The 20,650-nt window shown below is 34.3% G+C and overlaps 1 protein-coding gene across 12 annotated transcripts in view; it reads right to left on the bottom strand.

The window, feature by feature from the left end:
* The window catches only part of LOC103570358 (reticulon-4-interacting protein 1 homolog, mitochondrial), a 41,838-nt gene that overhangs the window by 7,749 nt on the left and 13,439 nt on the right, over nucleotides 1-20,650 (bottom strand). For 10 of the 12 annotated variants that reach the window (XM_053741444.1, XM_053741437.1, XM_053741419.1 and 7 more), the window contains one exon: nucleotides 9,310-9,435. In XM_053741444.1, coding sequence (XP_053597419.1) covers nucleotides 9,310-9,435 — 126 coding nt within the window. Of the gene's footprint in view, nucleotides 1-17; nucleotides 2,845-9,309; nucleotides 9,436-20,650 lie in introns of those variants that run through there. The other 2 variants (XM_053741447.1, XM_053741426.1) reach the window with 2 other exon arrangements.

Here is a 20,650-nt window from a genome sequence, read left to right on the forward strand (position 1 = left end):
TTATGAGACTTATAATCAAGAGCGAATGCAACTAGAAAATTTATACGCGATAGCGAATTCAAACTCAAAAATATAATTCACGTATAAAATTGACACGTGGTCAGTAGCGGTTAAGTCAACAATAATTAATTAACAATTAATTGTTGGCGAAAGAATAATTTATTTATTCTCAATAAATAGCAGCCTTGATATACTGTCTAAATATTGAGGATAATTCAGCGTAGCGTTTTAGTTCAATTTTACATAAGTTAATTACTGAAGCAGTTCAAGCACGAGGTTGCAAGTAGCAAAGACACGTTGTAGAATGAATAAAGATGGTAGCGTTGTAGAGTCGTCGAGGAGCTTGGTGTCGACGTGGCAGCCTTGCTGCATATGACGAATTTTCTTATTGGCTTAAAAGCGCGCCAACAGGTAGCAGTTGATAGCGAGCTCTCTCATAGGCTGACCAATATAAAACGAATTTTGTGATTGGTCAGCTTGTAGCGGGTTCTCAGGACGTCTTGACACGATCCTGAGTTAGAAATTGTATGTGCCGGTCCCAAATAGCGAGTGACCCGGCACTATTCTGACCTTCAGTCAGTAGCGAGCTCGGCAACTCCCGAACCGAGCGGAAATGCACGAAGCTTGATTCAAACTAATCAAGCTCGTGACTGAACAGCCTGATATCATACCAACTCATCTTTTTCATGGTTTCTTTTGATCATATAATGTCATCGAACTTGGTTTTTAGTTTAAATCATATTATCAACAAAAAAATCGATAAAACGTAGTTTTTGATATTTTTATCGGATATTTCATATTTTATTGTTTCTTACATGAGTCAAAACTTATTTAAATCCTGATTTTGATCCCTGACATCGATTTCTGCCTCAATACACTTATTTTACTGAACATAATCAGGAACTAAATTTTAAAAACCGCTTCATTGATGATTTTCGATTCTTAAATTTTCAAACTTCAGCATAACAGGTAACTTGTTAGAGCTTGAAAAGATCGTAAAAAAACAATTGCATGTGATAGCATTTTCGAGCTCGAAGATATATATCTACACTAATGTTTTCGAGCTCTTTGAGGTCGAAAACAGCGGGAAGTTTTGGGGCTGGCCCGCAGGGTCAACCGACGCCCAGATTTTTTTTCAGTGCGGCGGGTAATAAGGCCTAGCTAAGGAAGATTGTGAATAGAATCGAAAATATTGCATTTATTTATCAAAATGTATCATTAATCTTTATTTCAATACATTAGCCATGAAATGTAAACAAGTAATGGTAATTTTTACCATAAGCAAACAAAAAATTATACTTTTACAAAAGCCATACGAATAGACCTTATTTTACTACGGCAGGATAATAAGCCCTACGGGTTAAACAAACTGGAATAGTTTAACTAAACTTAATAAAATTGGTATTAGAGGTGAATTATCACTTAAATTTAGCAACAATACTTTTTCAAAATCAGAGGACTAGATTGTTTTGCTCAACAGCACTTAAAACTATTAGTATCCTTTTTAAGAGTCAGAAGACGAGATTGTTTTTTATAATTTCTTCTGCTCTACGACAGCATATGACGGATGATGAAATATAGAAGACAGGAAATGTGGTATCGGGACTTAATAAATTTGTCGTAACATCTCTATGCAAGACCCTTCTACTAGAGTAACCTTTAGCGGAGACGATTATTTTAAATATCATTTCTGTCATTCAGGCCTTGTTACCCGCGGATACCTTATATTAAATCATTTATTTTTTATTATTTATTTTGAATAACCACGGGCCACAACAATAAATAGCAAATACAAAAAAGGAGATTGAATACACTACACCACATGAATCTAAATACGTATGTAAATAAATAAATTATTATATATATATATATATATTAGGGTGATTCATTTCCGCAAAAATTGTTTTTTTCCAAGTGCTCAAGCGAATTCTCAATCTACATCGAAAAAAATAAATTCTCACCAAATATGAGCTCTTAATTCCAATGCTAAGTACTTACTATTTCAATTTGATTTTTTCCCATTTAAAATACACGTAAATAAAATTACTTTTTTATTTAACTTTCTTATACTCAGTTGCGTTTCATGATATCAATGCAGTTTTGGTCGCGAATTGTAGGGAATTTGGTGTTTTTCAAAAGTCCCCATAGTTACTTAGCTGTTATTCCAGCTGTTTCACTTGTGTCCGTTGCGGAACTAATTTTTCCTATGAAATTGACCTGTATTGGCTTGCAGAACGTAAACCAATGAAAGTAGACTAAAATTACAGGAGAGAATTTAATAGGAAATTTTATTCCCTTCAAAAAAAAGTCCTATGAGTCAAGTCGCTAAAGTCCATAGTTTCCGAGTTATAATCATTTTTATAATTTGAGAAATATAATGTAAAAAAAATCGGTCTATCGGTTGACCCTGCAGGCCAACCCCAAAACTTCCCGCAGTTTTTGAGCTCCTTGAGCTCAAAAATATTGTTGTGATTACATTTTTGAGCTCTTCGAGCTCGAAAATACTGTTGTATGCCATTGTTTTCGGAAAAAAACCGTTTTTTAGCATTTCTTTCTCCCACGATATCTTACGAACGAAATAATCGATTGAGATGGTTGAGGCGGCAATCGACGCGTTTTATTGAGTTTTAGAGCTGATTGAATTTTGAAATTGATCGGATGAATCGCTTTGAAGATAATCGAAGAAAACCGTTTTTCACTATTTTTTTTTCGATCGATTTCTCTCAAACGAATAAACCGATTAAGATGGTTGATGCGGCAATCGACGCGTTTTATTGAATTCTTGTGCTGATTAGATTGTGGAATTGATCGATCGAGCCATTTCTGAAAAATCTGAAAAAAAAACTGAAAAAAAAAAAAATTTTTTTTTGTTTTACTTTCATATCTTGGAATCGATTTGATCGATCGTTTAGAAATTATCAGAAAAGTTGACGGCCAACAAACTCTTTTGATTGCCACCTTAAACATTGTGATCGGTCAGTTCATTACAAAGATATTAAGAGTTTACATCCATACACACACACACACGCACACACACACACATATGCATACATACAGACACTCGGGCATCCATCTAAAAATAGTCAGAATAGCTTCCTAGAACCTCAAAACATCAACATCTAATAAAAATTCGATTGTCGAAAATTGGGGTAAAACCAATAACTTCCCGAATTTTTGAAAATTACTAATTTTCTTAACGGGAAGTTAAAAAAAATTACAATTTTTATTTAATTTCTCAAATTATAAAAATGATTATAACTCGGAAACTATGGACTTTAGCGACTTGACTCATAGGACTTTTTTGAAGGGAATAAAATTTCCTATAAAATTCTCATCTGCAATTTTAGTATACTTTCATTGGTTTACGTTCTGCAAGCCAATAAAGGTCAATTTCATAGGAAAAATGAGTTCCGTAACGGACACAAGTGAAACAGCTGGAATAACAGCTAAGTAATTATGGGCACTTTTGAAAAACACCAAATGCCCTACAATTTGCGACCAAAACCGCGTTGATATCATGAAACGCAGCTGAGTATTAGAAAGTTAAAAAAAATTAATTTTATTTACGGGCATTTTAAACGGGAAAAAATCAAATCGAAATAGTAAGTACTTAGCATTGGAATGAAGAGCTCATATTTGGTGAGAATTTTTTTTTAACTTCCCGCTAAGAAAATCGACGATTTTCAAAAATTTCGGGAAGTTATTGTTTTCACCCCAATTTTTGAAAATCGAGTTTTCATCAGATGTCGACGTTTTGAGGTCCTAGGAAGTTATTCTGACTATTTTCAGAATGATGTCCGAGTGTGTGTGTGTGTGTGTGTGTGTGTGTGTGTGTGTGTGCGTGTGTGTGTGTGTGTGTGTGTGTGTGGGTGTGTGTGTGTGTGTGTGCGTGTGTGTGTGTGTGTGTGTGTGTGTGTGTGTGTGTGTGTGTGTATGTATGTAAACTCTTTGTAACTTTTTAACTAATGAATCGATTTGGATAGTTGAGGTGGCAATCGAAAGAACTTGTTGGCCGTCAACTTTCCTGAATATTTTAGATCATTTGATCGAATAGACTCGAAAATATTTGCGAATTACGAAAAAAAAAAAAATTTTTTTTTTAGTTTTTTATTGATTTCTCAGAAACGACTGATACGATCGACTTCAAAATCTAATCAGCTCTAGTACTCAATAAAACGCGTCGATTGCCACCTCAAACATCAAAATCGGATAATTCGTTCGAGAGTTTTCGAAGGAGAAAGGATTGGTGAAAAACGGTTTTTTCTAAATATTTTCGAAACGACTGACGCGATCGATTTCAAATTTTAATCAGCTCTAGAATTCAATAAAACGCGCCGATTGCCGCCTTAGACATCTCAATCGGTTAATTTGTTCGAGAGATATCGCGGGAGAAAGAAATGGTGGATAATGGTTTTTTCCAAATATTTTCGAAATGACTGACCCAATTAATTCCAAATTTTTTTTTTTAGTATTTTGAAAGTATTTCAAAAAAGACTTGATGAATCAATTTAAAAATCTGATCAGTTATAGAACTCAATAAAACATGTCGATTGTCGCCTTGAACGTCTTAATCGGTTTATTCGTTCAAGAGATATCGTTTGAGAAAAAATCGTAAAAAACGTTTTCTTTCGAAAACAAAAGCATACAAAAGTATTTTTGAGCTCGAAGAGAAAATGTATCTACAACAATTTTCTGAGCTCAAGGAGCTCGAAATAGGCGGGAAGTTTTGGGGCTGGCCCGCAGGGTCAACCGACAGACCGATTTTTTTATGTAGATTGAGGTTTTGCTTGAGCACTAAAAAAAAAAATTTTGCGGAAATGAATCACCCTTATATATATATATATATATATATATATATATATATATATATATATATATATATATATATATATATATATATATATATATATTATCAGTTTAATTATATTTATATTATATATTGCCATTATTTATATTATACATTACCAATTTAATATAGTGGAAACCTAAAACATGCAAACCTTCTCAATAAGACAATTTATAGATAAATTGAGAAAAATATAGATAGCCCGAACTGGGAATCGCACCCTAATATATATATATATATATATACATTAGGGTGCTTGGTCTCCGATGGTGAAAAAATCAAGAAGGTTCATTATTAATATTCAAGGGTCGCTCAAAAACATTCAAAGTTCTTGAGCAAGGTTTAAATATTTAAATTTTCAGCGTAATCATGATTTCACAAATATAAACTATTGCTGCCACGAGAAAAAAAAAATTTGAAATATAAAATTCAAATTTCGATCATTTTTGATACTTTCGAAATTCGTGAGCGACTTCAGACAGATTGTGTTTTTTTTTTTTTTCGTCTCCAACGACTAAAATTCTCTTTTTCATCAATTCTCATTTTTCATTTTGTTATAAATAAGATTATCAAAACTTCAAAAAAAATCGTTTCTACAATATAAGTATCAAAAGATTATAAATTTTCTGAATCGGAAAAATAACTTATCGTATAAAGGTCTTTTTTTTTTAAAGTTTACGTCTTTGTTTCAAAAAAATTATTCAACAATTGATCGAAAAAATAGTTCTCACAATATAACTATCTATCAACTACAAACGTTATCTATGTATAAGTAACATTGGCAACGTAATTGTTTAACAGGATGTGAAATTTATTTTTCAAATATTACATTCGCAAAAGAATTAAATTTGTTAATAAAATTTCGCCTACGATGAATAATTGTTTTCTAAACAAAAACGTTAACTTTTTTAAAAAAAAAGTCCTCTACACGACAAGTTATTTTTTCGATTAAGAAAATTACAATCTTTTGCTACCTTTTATATTGTAAGAACATTTTTTTTTACAAATTTGTTAAAAAATTTTTTATAAATAATGACGTAAACTTTTTTTAAAATAAGGACTCTACACGATAAGTTATTTTTCCGATTCAGAAAATTTACAATCTTTTGATACTTATATTGTAGGAACGATTTTTTTGAAGTTTTGATGATCTTATTTATAACAAAATGAGAAATAAGAATTGATGAAAGAGAGATTTTAAGCCGTTGGAGACGAAAAAAAAAAAAAAAGACCACAATCTGTCTGTAGGGATACGTATAGACGTAATCCTTTAGAGAAAGACTATGTCTTATGTCCACTTTCTCTCTCTAGCAATCCCTGAAGATTTCCGAAGTTTAATTTTTTCAGTCCCGCAGCAAAAAATTTCAAAAAATCGATCAAAATTCGTATATACCATTCGATTCAGAATTTCGCCAGATGAATTTCTGTCGCATCGAAAAAAAAAAAATTTTTTTTTCTTTAATTGTTGATAAATTCCAAAAATTTTCAAAACGCATTTTCTTATTAAAAAAGTTTTTTTTTTAACTGTCATTACCCGTAGCTGTTTGGGTAATTGTTGAAACAAAATTAACCATCAGGTCATTTTATTTATTTTTCATTTTTTCTATTTTTTATTTAACAAAAAAGGATTTTTGCTTTTTTTAACTTTTAAATTCGAAAAAATTTTTTTGGAAGTTACCAATTTTTTTATGGTTGATATATGGTGTACGAAGAGAATAAAAAAAAGTTTGTAAAAATATTGATTCGCTTCCGAGTTACAGCCTTTTGTTTATACGCGCGCGGACAAAATGACGCGCTTTTTCGTTTTTCGCGCTTTGATAATTTTTATCTCAACAATTATTCGTCGTAGAGACTTCGATCAAAATTCATTTTGTTCGTTATTAAATCCCAAACATAATGATACTAATTTGTCTCAATAACTTCTTAATAGTTTCTGAGATATTCAATTTTACATCTAACTCTTTATAAAAAGAAGAATTTGTACAAACTGAATTTATGTCAACTTCCTGTTTTAAAGGTTTTCCAACATTTAGAAAAAAAAATTTTAAACATCGGTTTGTTCCGACGCCGACTATGATCTTGCACCGTTTTTCATACACATCGACTGGACTACTGTTGCCGTCGTTTCTTAGCTTCACGACACATGTGACGTCACTAACTAAAATTCGCCTCTTATTCCATTAATAGTTTAATAACAAACCCATGATTAAGCTTATACAAAACATTGATGTGTTCAAAAATGTTTAATTATTTGATACTGCATAATTTATATCTATGGTTTTATTGTAGCAAATCTACGGCATTTTCAAGAATGATTCTCATTTACGCCCATGTATAAAAACGAATTTTGAAAACTTATTTCTCTAAAACGGTGTAGTGATTCGACTTGAAATTTCAACAGTGATCCTTTTTTTTATAAATCTTTCAATAAAACAAATTTCAGAATTATGGTATTATTTTGAAAATCGGTATCAAACCTCCTCAATATAATAGCTTTAATTTTCACAGGCGTATTTTTATATCTCAATGAAACTTTTGAATCTGTTTTCGAGAAAAAAAAAATCTGTTTTTATTCTTGAAACACCCTAGTTTATGGAGTTATACAAAATAGCGTTAAAATATTAAATAAAAAAAAACTGGGTAATAGTTAGCCCTACGCGCCAGCTCAACAAGTTCCCGGTGTTTTCAAGCTCAAGGAGCTCGAAAACATGAATGTGACTACGGTAAAACACCCAGTACTTGAACATCTATTGGTTTTGATGAGCTTTTCAAGCTCAAACAATTCACGTTATATGTTCAAGCATGAAAATTTAAGAATCGAAAATAATTAATGAACAAGCGGTTTTTCAATTTTCATTAACGATTATGTTCAAAAAAATAGATGAATTCAGGCAGAAATCAATGGAAGTCATCAAAATTAGAATTCGAATGAGTTTTGACTCAGATCAGAGCGTTAATAAATAAATTATCCGAAAAATTTTAAAAACGGTGTTTCTTTAATTTTTTTATTGATAATATCATTTAAACTAAAGAACGTGTTGCATATCATAATGTAATGATCGAGAAAAAACATACAGACCAAGAGCTGGTATGATTTTTGGACTATTTGGTAAATTATATTCTGAGTTGTCCGGAAAAAACGAGGTAAATTGTTATTTTCTTTCAATTTTTTTCAACGTCCATATCTTTTGATCTAGTTAACCGATTTCGACGTTCAATGTGGCAATCGACGCGTTTTATTGAGTTCTAAAGCTGCCTAGATTTAGGGGTAGATCGGATAAGTCACTTTAAAGAGAATATTAAAAAAAAACCGTTTTTCTCCATTTCTTTCGCCAACGATATCTCTTGAACGAATTTACCGATTGAGATGGTTGTGGTGGAAATCGACGAGCTTTAGGGTGTTCCAGAGCTGATTCGATTTCGAAATCGATCGATTGAGCCGTTTCTAAAAAATTTAAAAAAAACGAAAAAAATAATTTTTTTTTTTGTATTTCTTTAATATCTTAGAGTCTATCTTATCGATAGATCTGAAATTTCCAGAAAAGGACGGCCAACACACACACACACACACACACACACACACACACACACACACACACACACACATACACACACACAATATATATACAGATAATCGGAAATCATTCTGAAAATAGTCAGAATAGCTTCCTAGGACCTCAAAACGTTAACATATGATGAAAATTCGATTTTCGGAAATTCGGGCGAAAACAATAACTTTCCGAATTTTTCAAAATTTGCGATTTTCTTATCAGGAAGTTAGAAAAATTAAAAACAACAAGCTGCTATGATTAAACCTTCAATTTTGAGGTGGAATACAGATAATCAAATTTAATAAAAGAATCTATAAGCGCACGACTGTTGAATGCGCAGTGAATTATGTCCCATAACCAGATATTTAAATAAGATAACAAATACTCGAATCAGCAGTCCATGTTGTTTGGGTGAAATTATACGAACATAAAATTCAAAATGTACAATACACGAGTAAAACCTTGCGTAAAATAAAAATAAAAATGAAAATAGAAATAATAATAATAATGACAATAATAATTATTATAATAATAATCATAACAACAATAATAACGATAATAATAATAATAATAATTTTAGTAAACAATTGCAAGATGCCATGGCAAATTCAAAAGTTTCAATAACCATCTGATGATTTTTTTAGACTCCCTAATTAAAGAGCAGAATAAGAATTGTCGTAGGACTTAGTCGTTAATTAATGATAGATTTACACTTCACCCGTTACAGTTTATATATGAAATTTGTAGAATTTACATTATAAATTTGCATGAATTTCAAATAACATCACAACGAAAAAAAAGTGTTTTTCCAGCAAAATTTACAACTAAATTAACACCGATCTATTCATTACATATTATTACTGCTGTTGTTATAATTAATTATTATTTACCAAAATAGAATAGAATTTTTACTTTTTCGTAATAAATCTTCAATACATTTTGTGATGTGAGCCATCCATTCTTGTTTCTCTGTAGCAGTAGCAGCATAAACAGCGAATGATTTTGTAACTGTCCTTATAAGCCATCCATTTCGATACTCTGTAAGTAGATATTCCACTATTAGAATGCTTCCCGGGAAAAAATGATTAGTCCTGATCAGACATGAAAAATGGACATGCCTGATCAGGCATGTTCAGGACTGATCAGGTACGTTCATGTCTGTTCATGCCCATCCGGGAAAAAAAACTATATATAAAGTATGGTTCTATATAATTGTATATAATTATGTATAACTATATTATATTATATATCATTATTACTATAAAAATAAAAAAAAAATAAAAAATTCGGGCGTGTGAGGGATTTGAACCGTGGACCTTGCGCTCGAAAGTTTAACACGCTACCCACTGACCTAAGAGATTTAGTTAAAAAGTAAGTTTCGTATGAACTTTAAGTAATAAAAATCTTACATGTGATAGATTCTTGGTCAACAAAATTTTCTATTTATGTACAGGCATGAACAGACATGAACAGGTATGATCAGGCCTGAGTGTATTTAACGCTTCAGACATGAACAGGCATGAACAGACATGAACAGGCATGATCAGGCCTGAGTGTATTTAACGCTTCAGGCATGAAAAGGCATGGACAGATATGATCAGGCCTGATCATGTCTGATTTCAGGCTTGATCATACATGAGCAGGCATGATCAGGTCTAATTTCAGGCCTGATCATACATGAACAGGCATGGTCAGGTCTGGTCATTTTTTCCCGGGTTCTTTTAATCCATATATACTATCCCAGAGTCACGGTATTATCCTTGGCGATATATTGCAGTATTTGACTGGAAAGGTACGGTTAATTCATTGTCAATTTGCGGCAATCGTGAGGTATTTTATGGTAAAAGTGCAGCATTGTTGGGTAACATTGCGGTATTTCATCGGAAACGTGCAGATATACTGCAAAATTACGGCATTTTACCGTAAAGTTAAGTATTTCACTGTGTTACGGTAAAAATGCCACTAATTGCGGTAAATTCCCGAAAATTTCTGCATTCTACTGTAATTTGCTGCAAATTATTGCAAAATGCGGCAAATTTGCAGTAAGATACGGTATTCTGCGGTAAAATAAGGTAATTTACCGTAATACGGATCCGTTAGGGATTTTATACCAAGAAACGTTCAAACACATACATGTCACGCATACATAGGTAACGCAAAACAACCGGGTCTCTATATCGGAGTCAAGTGTATGTATAACCTCCATCGGGGAAAAAATCCTATCTGGCATACGAAAAGAACTAGTTATTCTCATCCCAACAAGAGATTGGACTTCGGGTGTCGTCAGTTTTTACTCCCATTCTGAATGTTTTATGGACTAAATATTCTCCCACTTATCTCTACGCATGCGCAGTTTATAAATTTTCGGTATTAGGGGCGATTTCCGAGGTCCATTCTCTTACTGGGACCACAATAGTGCACTCAGGGCGAAGGATAACTCTGCACTGAACTATGCGATGCTGATAACTAAAGGAAAAGATACAAAATTGTTTGTGAGAAAATGGTAGCACATGGAAAAAAGAAAACTTGAATAGTTACAGAATAAAATGTAAAAACCAGCCCGTCATAACAAAAGTTAGAATATATACTATAATTTTTTAATTTTATCCTGTAAAAAATTAGTTGCAAATTAAGCAGTAATATTTACAGTTTGAAAATGTAAATCGTACACAACAAATTGTAAAATAATTATTACCTTTTGCTCACAGAAAATTTGTTTCTTCAAAAATCATCTAATTCTCTTTAAAACTATAAAAATTACAGTTTAGCCGTTGTGTGAAAATTAAAGTATCAAATAAGAAAATTTGTTGAGTGGTTCGAGAAGATTTACAGCATGGGCATTCAATTATGAACCTTAATGAAGAAAATGGAGCTATTACATCTCACACTGTAATTTTTAAAATTTCTATCTCAAGTATCATCAATACTTTAGCAATCACGAACTTTTACTATTTAAAATGTAAAAATAGTAAAACTATATTTTAAAATATCGTTAATAAGTTTCAGAAAATTAAAAATTAACTTTTTAAACTTTTGCAGCTTGACAATCATTCATTAAAGCTTTAAAATTGAAAATTTGTGTTTCAATTCCATGAAGTCACTTGCATTCGAATTTGTAAGTTTTACAATTTAGATACTGAAATTTAGGACCGTATCACGGTAATTAGCTGGATGTACGAAAATACTAATTCTATTCAATTGTCAGTAAATATTTTTGAAATAGTATATGTGAGTGCACGTTGCACTAAGCCAAGACCCATGCTCCAATATTAGAGATTATCGGCAGAAAAAACAGTTAACTTGAATCAAGGAAAATATTCTTGATTCAAGATTTTTTTTTATCGATTCGGAAAATAAAAATATACTTGCACCAAGTAAACAATTATCTTCAAATTTTTATCTTGAATCAAAATATTTTTTCTCATGTCAACATATTTTTACGCTTAAATCAAAAGATTTTCACTTGTTTCAAGAGCTTATATTACTTAAAGCAAGAGATATTTTTTTTTAAGCAAGATACATAATTTTTTGCGGCAATATTGCATTCTCTTGTCTAAAGAAAACAAACTTTCTCGGAACAAGTGCTATACTTTGCATGCAAGTATTTTTATGTGCTCTGACGAAGAAAACAAAAGTTGCTGAAGCCAAGAAAAAAAATTTCTTGGGAGAAAAAATAGATATAGAGAAGGGGAAAATCACGAATGCTTGGCAGCTGCAGCAGGAGTAGTTCAGTGCTCACCACGAGATCGCGCCCAGCCACTTATATTTTCCCTGGTAAGAAAGATATTCTAGAATTGTTATATTCCAAATTTAAATACAATTGTGTTCAAGTATTCTTTTGTCACCTGACAGAGTAACAAGTACCTTTTTGGAATGTACTATAGTATATCCTATAATACATCATGACTTTAATATATAATATTAATATATGCTTGAATAATTTTCTCGAAATAAAAAAACGAAAAATTACGTTTAGATGAAAAAAAGAAAAAAAAATTTTACATTTCGCAGTGGGTTCTATCACTATTTAAACTAAATTGAAACTAAATAAGTTTTTATAATTTTTACGTAAAACTTGCTGAGAAAAGACTGTAAATTTTAAAGCTTATCGAATAATACTTTGATAATTTTCATCAAATATTACAGTGTGAGAAAGTAAACTTGATACATTTTCAAACTGTAGTATTTCATAGTTAAAATGTAAAACTTACTGCGCGGCGCCAAACTGTAACTTTCAAAGTTTCGTTTATGAAGCGCTGCGTTACTATTTGAAAATGTAATAAATGCTCGTTCGAACAGCAATTATTCCTGTTTTCTTTTTTCCGTGCAGATAATTGAGTATAATTACTTAATCAATATTGTATTTATTAAAAACAAAATAACCTTACAAATAAATTAATTTAAATAAGCTAATGTTGAACATCATCAAATTTATTTGACAAGACAGCGCGCTGATAAAGAAAAATGATTTAATCCATGCTAAGTGTATACCTATATATTAGTCGATTCAAATTATTTTTAATCATTTCTAATTGTTTTGAATAATTTCAAATAATTTTTCTTAATCAGGGTGTACTTACAATGTTGCTCTTATAACCCTATTTAGAAAATCTCATAGAATCAAATAGATTCTCATAAATTCCTATGGAGATTTTATAAGAATAAATGAGTTCTATGAGAAGTGATACAGTTAAGTATAGGGCCTTATGCATACAGCGAAAAGAATGACAAATTTTTTAAGGAGGTTCATCGGTAGCAGTAGTTCGCAACTTTTAGAAAGATTTCTCCCGTGTAAAATATTCTAACTACAATAAGAAGTGTTTGAGATACAGTACACTTTTGCGCATCCTCTTATATGCGCAGAAGTATAAAAATGATTGCGTCTTTTCTCAGACTTGACTACGTTGCATTCTAACTGAGAATATTTTTCCCCTTGAGCATGTGTTGTAGAAAGTGTTTTGAATAATTTCGAGGTTATACATAGTTGAAGACAACAAATAATAAATAATAATGACTTCGCGATTAAATTTAAAAAATTCTAAATTTAAAAAATAATTTATAATTATTATAATCTGTTGGGCTCCTACAGTGTTTTAAACTTACCGCGCACTGCAACGTTGCCAAGTCACTATCTCTCACTTGTCAGGTTATGGAAGAAAGCTTGAAAATTATTAAAAGTAACAAACTTTAAAAATTAATTACAAAACAATGAATACCGCTCGTTTATGTTTTTATTGAAAAAAATTACTTATTATAAATTGAATTAATAATTTTCAGCTTATAAAAAAATGTTGTAAAAAAAGTATGATTGTTATTTAATAAAATGCTCACTCTAACTACGGTCAACATAAAGAGTTCATGTTAAATGTACAATTTTTAATTGTTAAAATTTCGAAATTTGGTACCGCAAGGATTATTTTAAAAAATTCCTACGAATACAGGACTCTTCAAAGTATTTGTATTTAAAAATTGAAAGATATTGTAAAAAAAGTGATTATTAAAAGTTGTTCCGTCGATAACGAAAGTCTGATGTTAATTGTCATCTTATTAACGTAAAATTCCAAAACATTTAAAAGAGTCACCACCTGGCGGTACGTAATTTAAATTCACCACCACGTCGAGTCGCACCGCAAACGCGCGCGCTCATTATAGCTTCGGTTTCGCTATGTCTCATCGTCGCACTTATGCCTTAAGCATCTCTCTGTCGCACGGTTGTCTGATTTTTCCGTTTGGTCGAACCAACGCACCGGTGTCACCGCGTTTTTCTGCACCAGTTGACTACGAGTCTTACTACCGAGCGCACACACTGTGAGCATTTTGGCTATAATTCTCAAGCTAACAATTCTAATTTCATTAAATAAATTAATTATCTGTTATAATTTAACTGCATCGTAAAGAGATAAGTATTCCTTGACATCATCCAGGTATTAATTGGACTTATTTCATAAAAATTAACCCATATTTTTGTCAATCTCAAATTCCCGTGGTTACTGCGTCGTATTTAAAACAAGTCGGAACCTGTTACGCGTGGGTCCTACCCATTCAACCCGGGATTCCTTTCGTGTTTCATTGATTAGTCAATTTAATTGTGTTCGGCATTTAATATTAATATTAATATTAATATTAAATAACAACAATACAATTAACAGTGATTAGTTAATAATTATACATCATTCATTATTATTAAACATTCGGTACATCTTGAGGTGAAATTTCCCGCGTTCGTCATTATTATCATTGTTAATAAATATTCATCCGTGATCAATTACTTAAGTTCAGTATACATTCAAGTAACGGCCTAGTCGCCAACTAATAGTCGGTCAATTCCAATTGATCAGATTCAATTAACTGCAGTAAATATTCGTCTCTGTCACGAACATAACTAAGTAATCTAATTCAATAGATTTGATCTAGACATCATTCCATTCAACGACTAGTCGCATCATATTGTCCATCGGCAATAACATTGAATTTCCAACTTCTGCAAGCTAACTGCAAGCTATCAGCATTCTGCGCGTATACATATACGTTGTTCTGGTGTCAATTGTTCAACGAGTTATCATCATCCTTCTGATATCAATATTTCATACCGTTCATTGCAACTTCTTCAAAGGGTTTTATGCCGTAGTGCTTTCCCTAACTTTTTGGGTCCAAATATATTCTTCAATTTGATACCCAATCACGACTTTTATTTAATACTACCCAATTCACCCGTTCATCCTCCTTATAAATTAACTTAAACTAGAATACTAATTCAATTTTATTTTCAGATCATTTAGATAATTAATAAATAAGTTAAACAATAGAAAAAAGGGATTAATTTCCCACTAACATTTTTGGTGCCTCCTGTGAGGTAACTCGATTGGACGATTTAAACATACACCAATAAACTTTAATTACCAAGCGTAGCTAACAGATTGATTCAACACATCATTTAGTACCGACCGTTGACACCGCCGCATCTGGAGGATCGTCTGCAGTGATACCGAGCTAAGTTCACATTTTATTTAACACTACTGACAGTATATCTAATTTTCTGTCAAATAATTATTTAGTTTATTTTATTTATCTTATTCATTTAAATATACTTTGAATTTTATTTTATTATTTGTCCATTTCGAATTGAGTTGTGCAATTCTGAGATTACATCAGTGGTTTGTCGCAAGACTTTCAACTGTTGCGATCGGTGAATTGTTCAAGTCTTCGAAATCTCAATTTAATTGAATTGGTAGCTAAATTTGAAATTTCTGAATCGATTGACTCTTCTGATCCTATCAATTATTTAATCTGAGGATCATTGGATTGTCGTGATCATCGAGGTCACTCGATTACAGTAATTAACTATCTTTTAATTTATTCGCGATTAATTGAGGAATTGGATTGTTTGATTCTTGGGATTACTTCAATTGAGTGATTTTGTCGCTCAATTTCGGTGATTTGCGAGTCACTCAGTTGAATTTTTTCAGTTCTCTTATTGCCGGTTGTGTTACATCTCAATACCCGATACTTCAATTTATCTAATTATTCAAAATGTCAGAACCACCGATAATAGACGTAAACCTCGCACTGATCGTGAAAAAACGTAATATCTTAACACGGTATTTAAACAAAATAGCCGGTTTGGTGAATGCCCAGCAAATATCTGATCTACAAGCATCATTACGATTCGAACGAGTTAAACCCTTGTTTCGCGAATATGAAGAACTCGTCAATGAATTGATCGAGGCTCAACCGACATCCGACGAGTCCGAACATTTCGATCAAGTATCAAACGCGTATTATGGACTTGAAGAACATCTCACGCCCGATGAGGCAGAAGTTCCAGTACACAACAGCACGACTATAGGGAATACGACTCAAACTGAAAAACAAACTTTACAAAAACTACCAGTCCCACAACTACCTACCTTCTCGGGTGACTATAACGAGTGGATATCTTTTTCAAATCTCTTTCGGGGTATTATTGACAAACGTGACGATATCGCCAATATTGTAAAATTTCAATATTTGAAAACGTGCGTGAAGGGGGAAGCCGCGCAACGGATTATACATTTACAGGCCTCGGATGAAAATTACCAGGTGGCTTGGACCATCCTGAAAGGAACGTATGAATTAAAACGGGTGTTGAGAAACAAACACATCGGTGCAATATTTGAGCTCAAAAAACCGGAAACGGCCAACCCAGCCACCCTTGGACACATATTGAACACAGTCAGACAGAATTTGACATCCCTCGAAACTCTCGGAAGCCAACCAGCTCATGATTGCTTTATCTGGCATCTCGAAAGAATTTTACCCGATTCCGTTTCAGAAAAATGGCAGGATACTCTCAAACCAGACGATTCCCCCACTGTCGAAGATATGTTTAAATTTTTGGAAGCAACAATCTCGCGTATGCACACTAAATCCGCGTCCAACACAAAAAATAGTAATGCTAACAAACGTACCTTTACCGGTTTCCCAAATCAATCGAAGACTTTCAAAAACGCGGATGGAGATCGCGCGCTTGTCATTGCTACAAAATCCTGCGATTATTGTCGAGCTACTGATCATTATTTGTACCAATGTAGGGAATTCGACAAGCTAACTATCCCTAAACGATGGGAGTTTGTAAAACAACGTAACCTCTGCAGAAATTGTCTCGGAAAGAACCATTCTCCATGTACCTCCAGATACCATTGCAAACACTGTACGAAATTCCATCATTCAAAATTGCACTCCACAAAATCCTCCCTTGGCGGCGATCATCAGAAAAGGAAGGATCCGCCTAAGTAACTAGGACCCGAGAATGTTAGATCGCTGGGTCTTACTCACGCGAGTACGACTTTGATGATGAGCGCCATGGTTCGGATTCGAGCAGCATCCGGTCTATTCGCGACAGCTCGGGCATTATTGGATACGTGTTCTACCGTTCATCTCATTACTTTAGAACTCGCTAAACGTCTTCAATTACCAATCCGCCGATCTACTGAATCTATTCACGGGGTAAATGCACTCTCAACACATACGATAGGCAAGACAAGCGTGGTGCTTGAATCTATGATCAATCCCAGTTACCGTAAATTCATATCATGTACTGTAATCGAACAAATCACTGGTCTCGAACCCCGTGACGTTTTCCCACGTGATCAGTTAGAATTGCCAAAAAACTTACCTCTCGCAGATCCGAATTTTCATATACCCCGTCCTGTCGATATACTAATTGGTGCGGGCACCACAGTCGCGCTCTTACAATCCGGCCAAACAAACATCAGCCCTACACAAGGTGATCTATTACTACAAAAAACACATTTAGGCTGGGTGGTCGTTGGGGGGTTGGAAGCCAATAAAAAGGCACGAATTGATTCGTGTTGTTTGGTTAACTTACAACAAACTTTAGAAAGGTTTTGGGAGATCGAAGATCTATCCAACAAAACCGTAAAAACCACTGAAAATGACTTATGTGAAAAACATTATGTAGATCACGTTCAACGTGCTTCTGACGGGAAATATGTCGTTAAATTACCATTTCGGTACGACGATTTCGATTTAGGTGAGTCTCGTTCGCAGGCACTTCGTCGATTCTATTCATTGCAGCGGAAGTTACAGGCCAATCCAGAGCTGAAACTAGAATACCACAAGGTCATGCAAGAGTATCTCGATCTCGGACATATGTCTCTCGTTTCGGACGAATTTCTTCCGGGGTATTACATTCCACATCATGCAGTCATCAAAAATTCCAGTACTACAACGAAATTGCGAGTCGTCTTTGATGCTTCGGCTAAAACTAGCACTGATTTATCACTCAACAAGGTACTTATGGTCGGAGCTACTATCCAGGACAAACTATTTGAACATTTATTGCGTTTCCGCACTCATGTATTTGTCATAACAGCAGACATCGAGAAGATGTACCGGCAGATCTGGATCGCCCCTGAAGACCGGCGATACCACCGCATCTTTTGGTACAACGATGGACACATCTCTGTATTCAATTTAAATACGGTAACTTTCGGTGTCAGTTCGTCTCCATTCTTAGCCATTCGTACTATACATCAACTCGCACGTGAAGAAGCAACGACGTTTCCACTGGCTAGTTCTATTGTTCAGCGAGATTTGTACGTCGATGATCTTCTGACAGGAGCCGATTCCTTGGATGAAGTCCTACGGTTGCGTGACGAGATCATCAACTTATTGAAGGTCGGCGGGTTCAACATTCGTCAGTGGGCTTCCAACCACAGTCATGCATTGGACAACGTTGCCAGCAAAACATTCCAGTCCACATCTGGTATGCCGCAGGAAGCTATCTCTAAAACATTAGGAATAGCTTGGAATTCGCAGTCAGACACTCTCGTCTATACGTCCAAACCGATTGCTCTCAAGGAAAAATTCACGAAACGTCTCATTCTCTCTGAAATCGCGAAAATTTTCGATCCATTAGGTCTACTCGGTCCAATTGTTTTCGCAGCTAAGGTAATCATGCAAGATTGTTGGCGTCTAAAAATTGGATGGGATGAATCCGTGTCCCAGGAATTGGCAGCAAAATGGTTAGCGTTCGCAGAGCAATTAACTAACATGTCGGCAATTGACATCAACCGTCGTCTCATCATCAGCCAACCCACTGGAATCGAAATCCACGGTTTCTGCGATGCCAGTAAACTGGGGTATGGAGCTTGTCTTTATATCCGTTCTACCAACAGCTCGAATCAAGTCTGGGTACGCCTAGCTTGTTCGAAGTCACGTGTCGCACCAATCAAGGAGACTACGATTCCTAAACTTGAACTCTGTGGGGCTCTCACCCTTGCTAAGCTATATCACGACGTTCGGTCAACTCTAGGAGTCTCCATTTCGCGCTCAATCCTTTGGTCGGATTCCACAATCGCTCTCGCTTGGATTAAAAAATCTCCAGTTTTGTTGAAGGTATTCGAATCGAATCGAGTCGAGGAAATTCAAAAACTCAGCGTCGATGTCGAATGGAGGTACGTGGGAACCAAAACGAATCCAGCTGATGCCTTGTCCCGTGGGCAATATCCACAAGAATTCCAAAACAATTCGAATTGGTTCCAGGGTCCACATTGGCTATCACAGCCATCCAGCGCTTGGCCTACAAATCCTACTGTCGAAGTTCGTAGCCCCCCAGATCCTATAGAACCTCAATGTCTCATTGTACAATCGGAAACATCCGTCGTTTTTGATCGCTTCTCATCTTATTCTAAACTCATTGTCGTCATTTCACGCTGTCTCCGATGGCGGTCTTCTAATATCTTCAAGACCGAGCATGTGTCTGTCACTGAACGTCATCAAACTGAAACTCGGATTCTATGTCAAATTCAACAGGAACAGTTTGGAGCGGAGATCAACAATTTGAAAAAGGACAAACCAGTCAAGAGTGCCAAATTAGGGGCTTTCAATCCCTACATCGACGACAACGGATTACTCCGGGTTGGTGGTCGTTTAAAAAATTCTATGTTAACTCGCACACAGAAGCATCCAATTCTCTTGCCATCTCATCATCATGTGACTGACCTCATCATTCGTGAAACACATCAACGTATGCATCATGCTGGAATCCAAAGTACTCTGTTCGCTCTTCGTCAAAAATTCTGGTTGCTTGATGGCAAGAATCAGGTTCGTAAAATCGTTCACAAATGTGTCGTTTGCATTCGTCATCGTCCAGAGCCCATACAGTACAAAATGGCGGATTTGCCAACATCTCGAGTCCAAGGTTCGTCTGCGTTTGAACACACTGGGTTGGATTTTTGTGGTCCTTTCCTCATCAAGGAAAAACGTTATAATCGTGCATCTCGATCTCGTAATACAACTCTCATCAAGGCATATGGTTGTATTTTCATTTGTATGTCCACTCGAGCAGTACACATCGAAATCGTCAGTGACCTGAGTACTGATGCATTCTTAGCTAGCTTTCGACGATTCATCGGTCGTAGAGGTATTCCATCACATGTCCATTCGGATAACGGTTTGAACTTCGTTGGTGCCAATAACCAGCTTCATGAACTTTACAGTCTTCTCCAATCTAAGGATCATCAAGATCAAGTGCTTTCTTTTTCTAGTCCACGTAACATCACTTGGCATTTCAATCCACCCCTCTCGCCTCACTTCGGTGGAGTGTGGGAGGCGGCCGTAAAATCATTCAAACATCATTTTAAGCGCGTGGTTGGTACTCAATCTTTAATGTTTGAGGAATTAGCCACGTTAGCAGTAGATATTGAAGCCATTCTTAATTCCAGACCTCTCTGTACTATTTCTACTGATC

The sequence above is a fragment of the Microplitis demolitor genome, chromosome 1, assembly GCF_026212275.2.
Source record: "Microplitis demolitor isolate Queensland-Clemson2020A chromosome 1, iyMicDemo2.1a, whole genome shotgun sequence".
In the NCBI taxonomy this organism is placed as follows: domain Eukaryota; kingdom Metazoa; phylum Arthropoda; class Insecta; order Hymenoptera; family Braconidae; genus Microplitis; species Microplitis demolitor.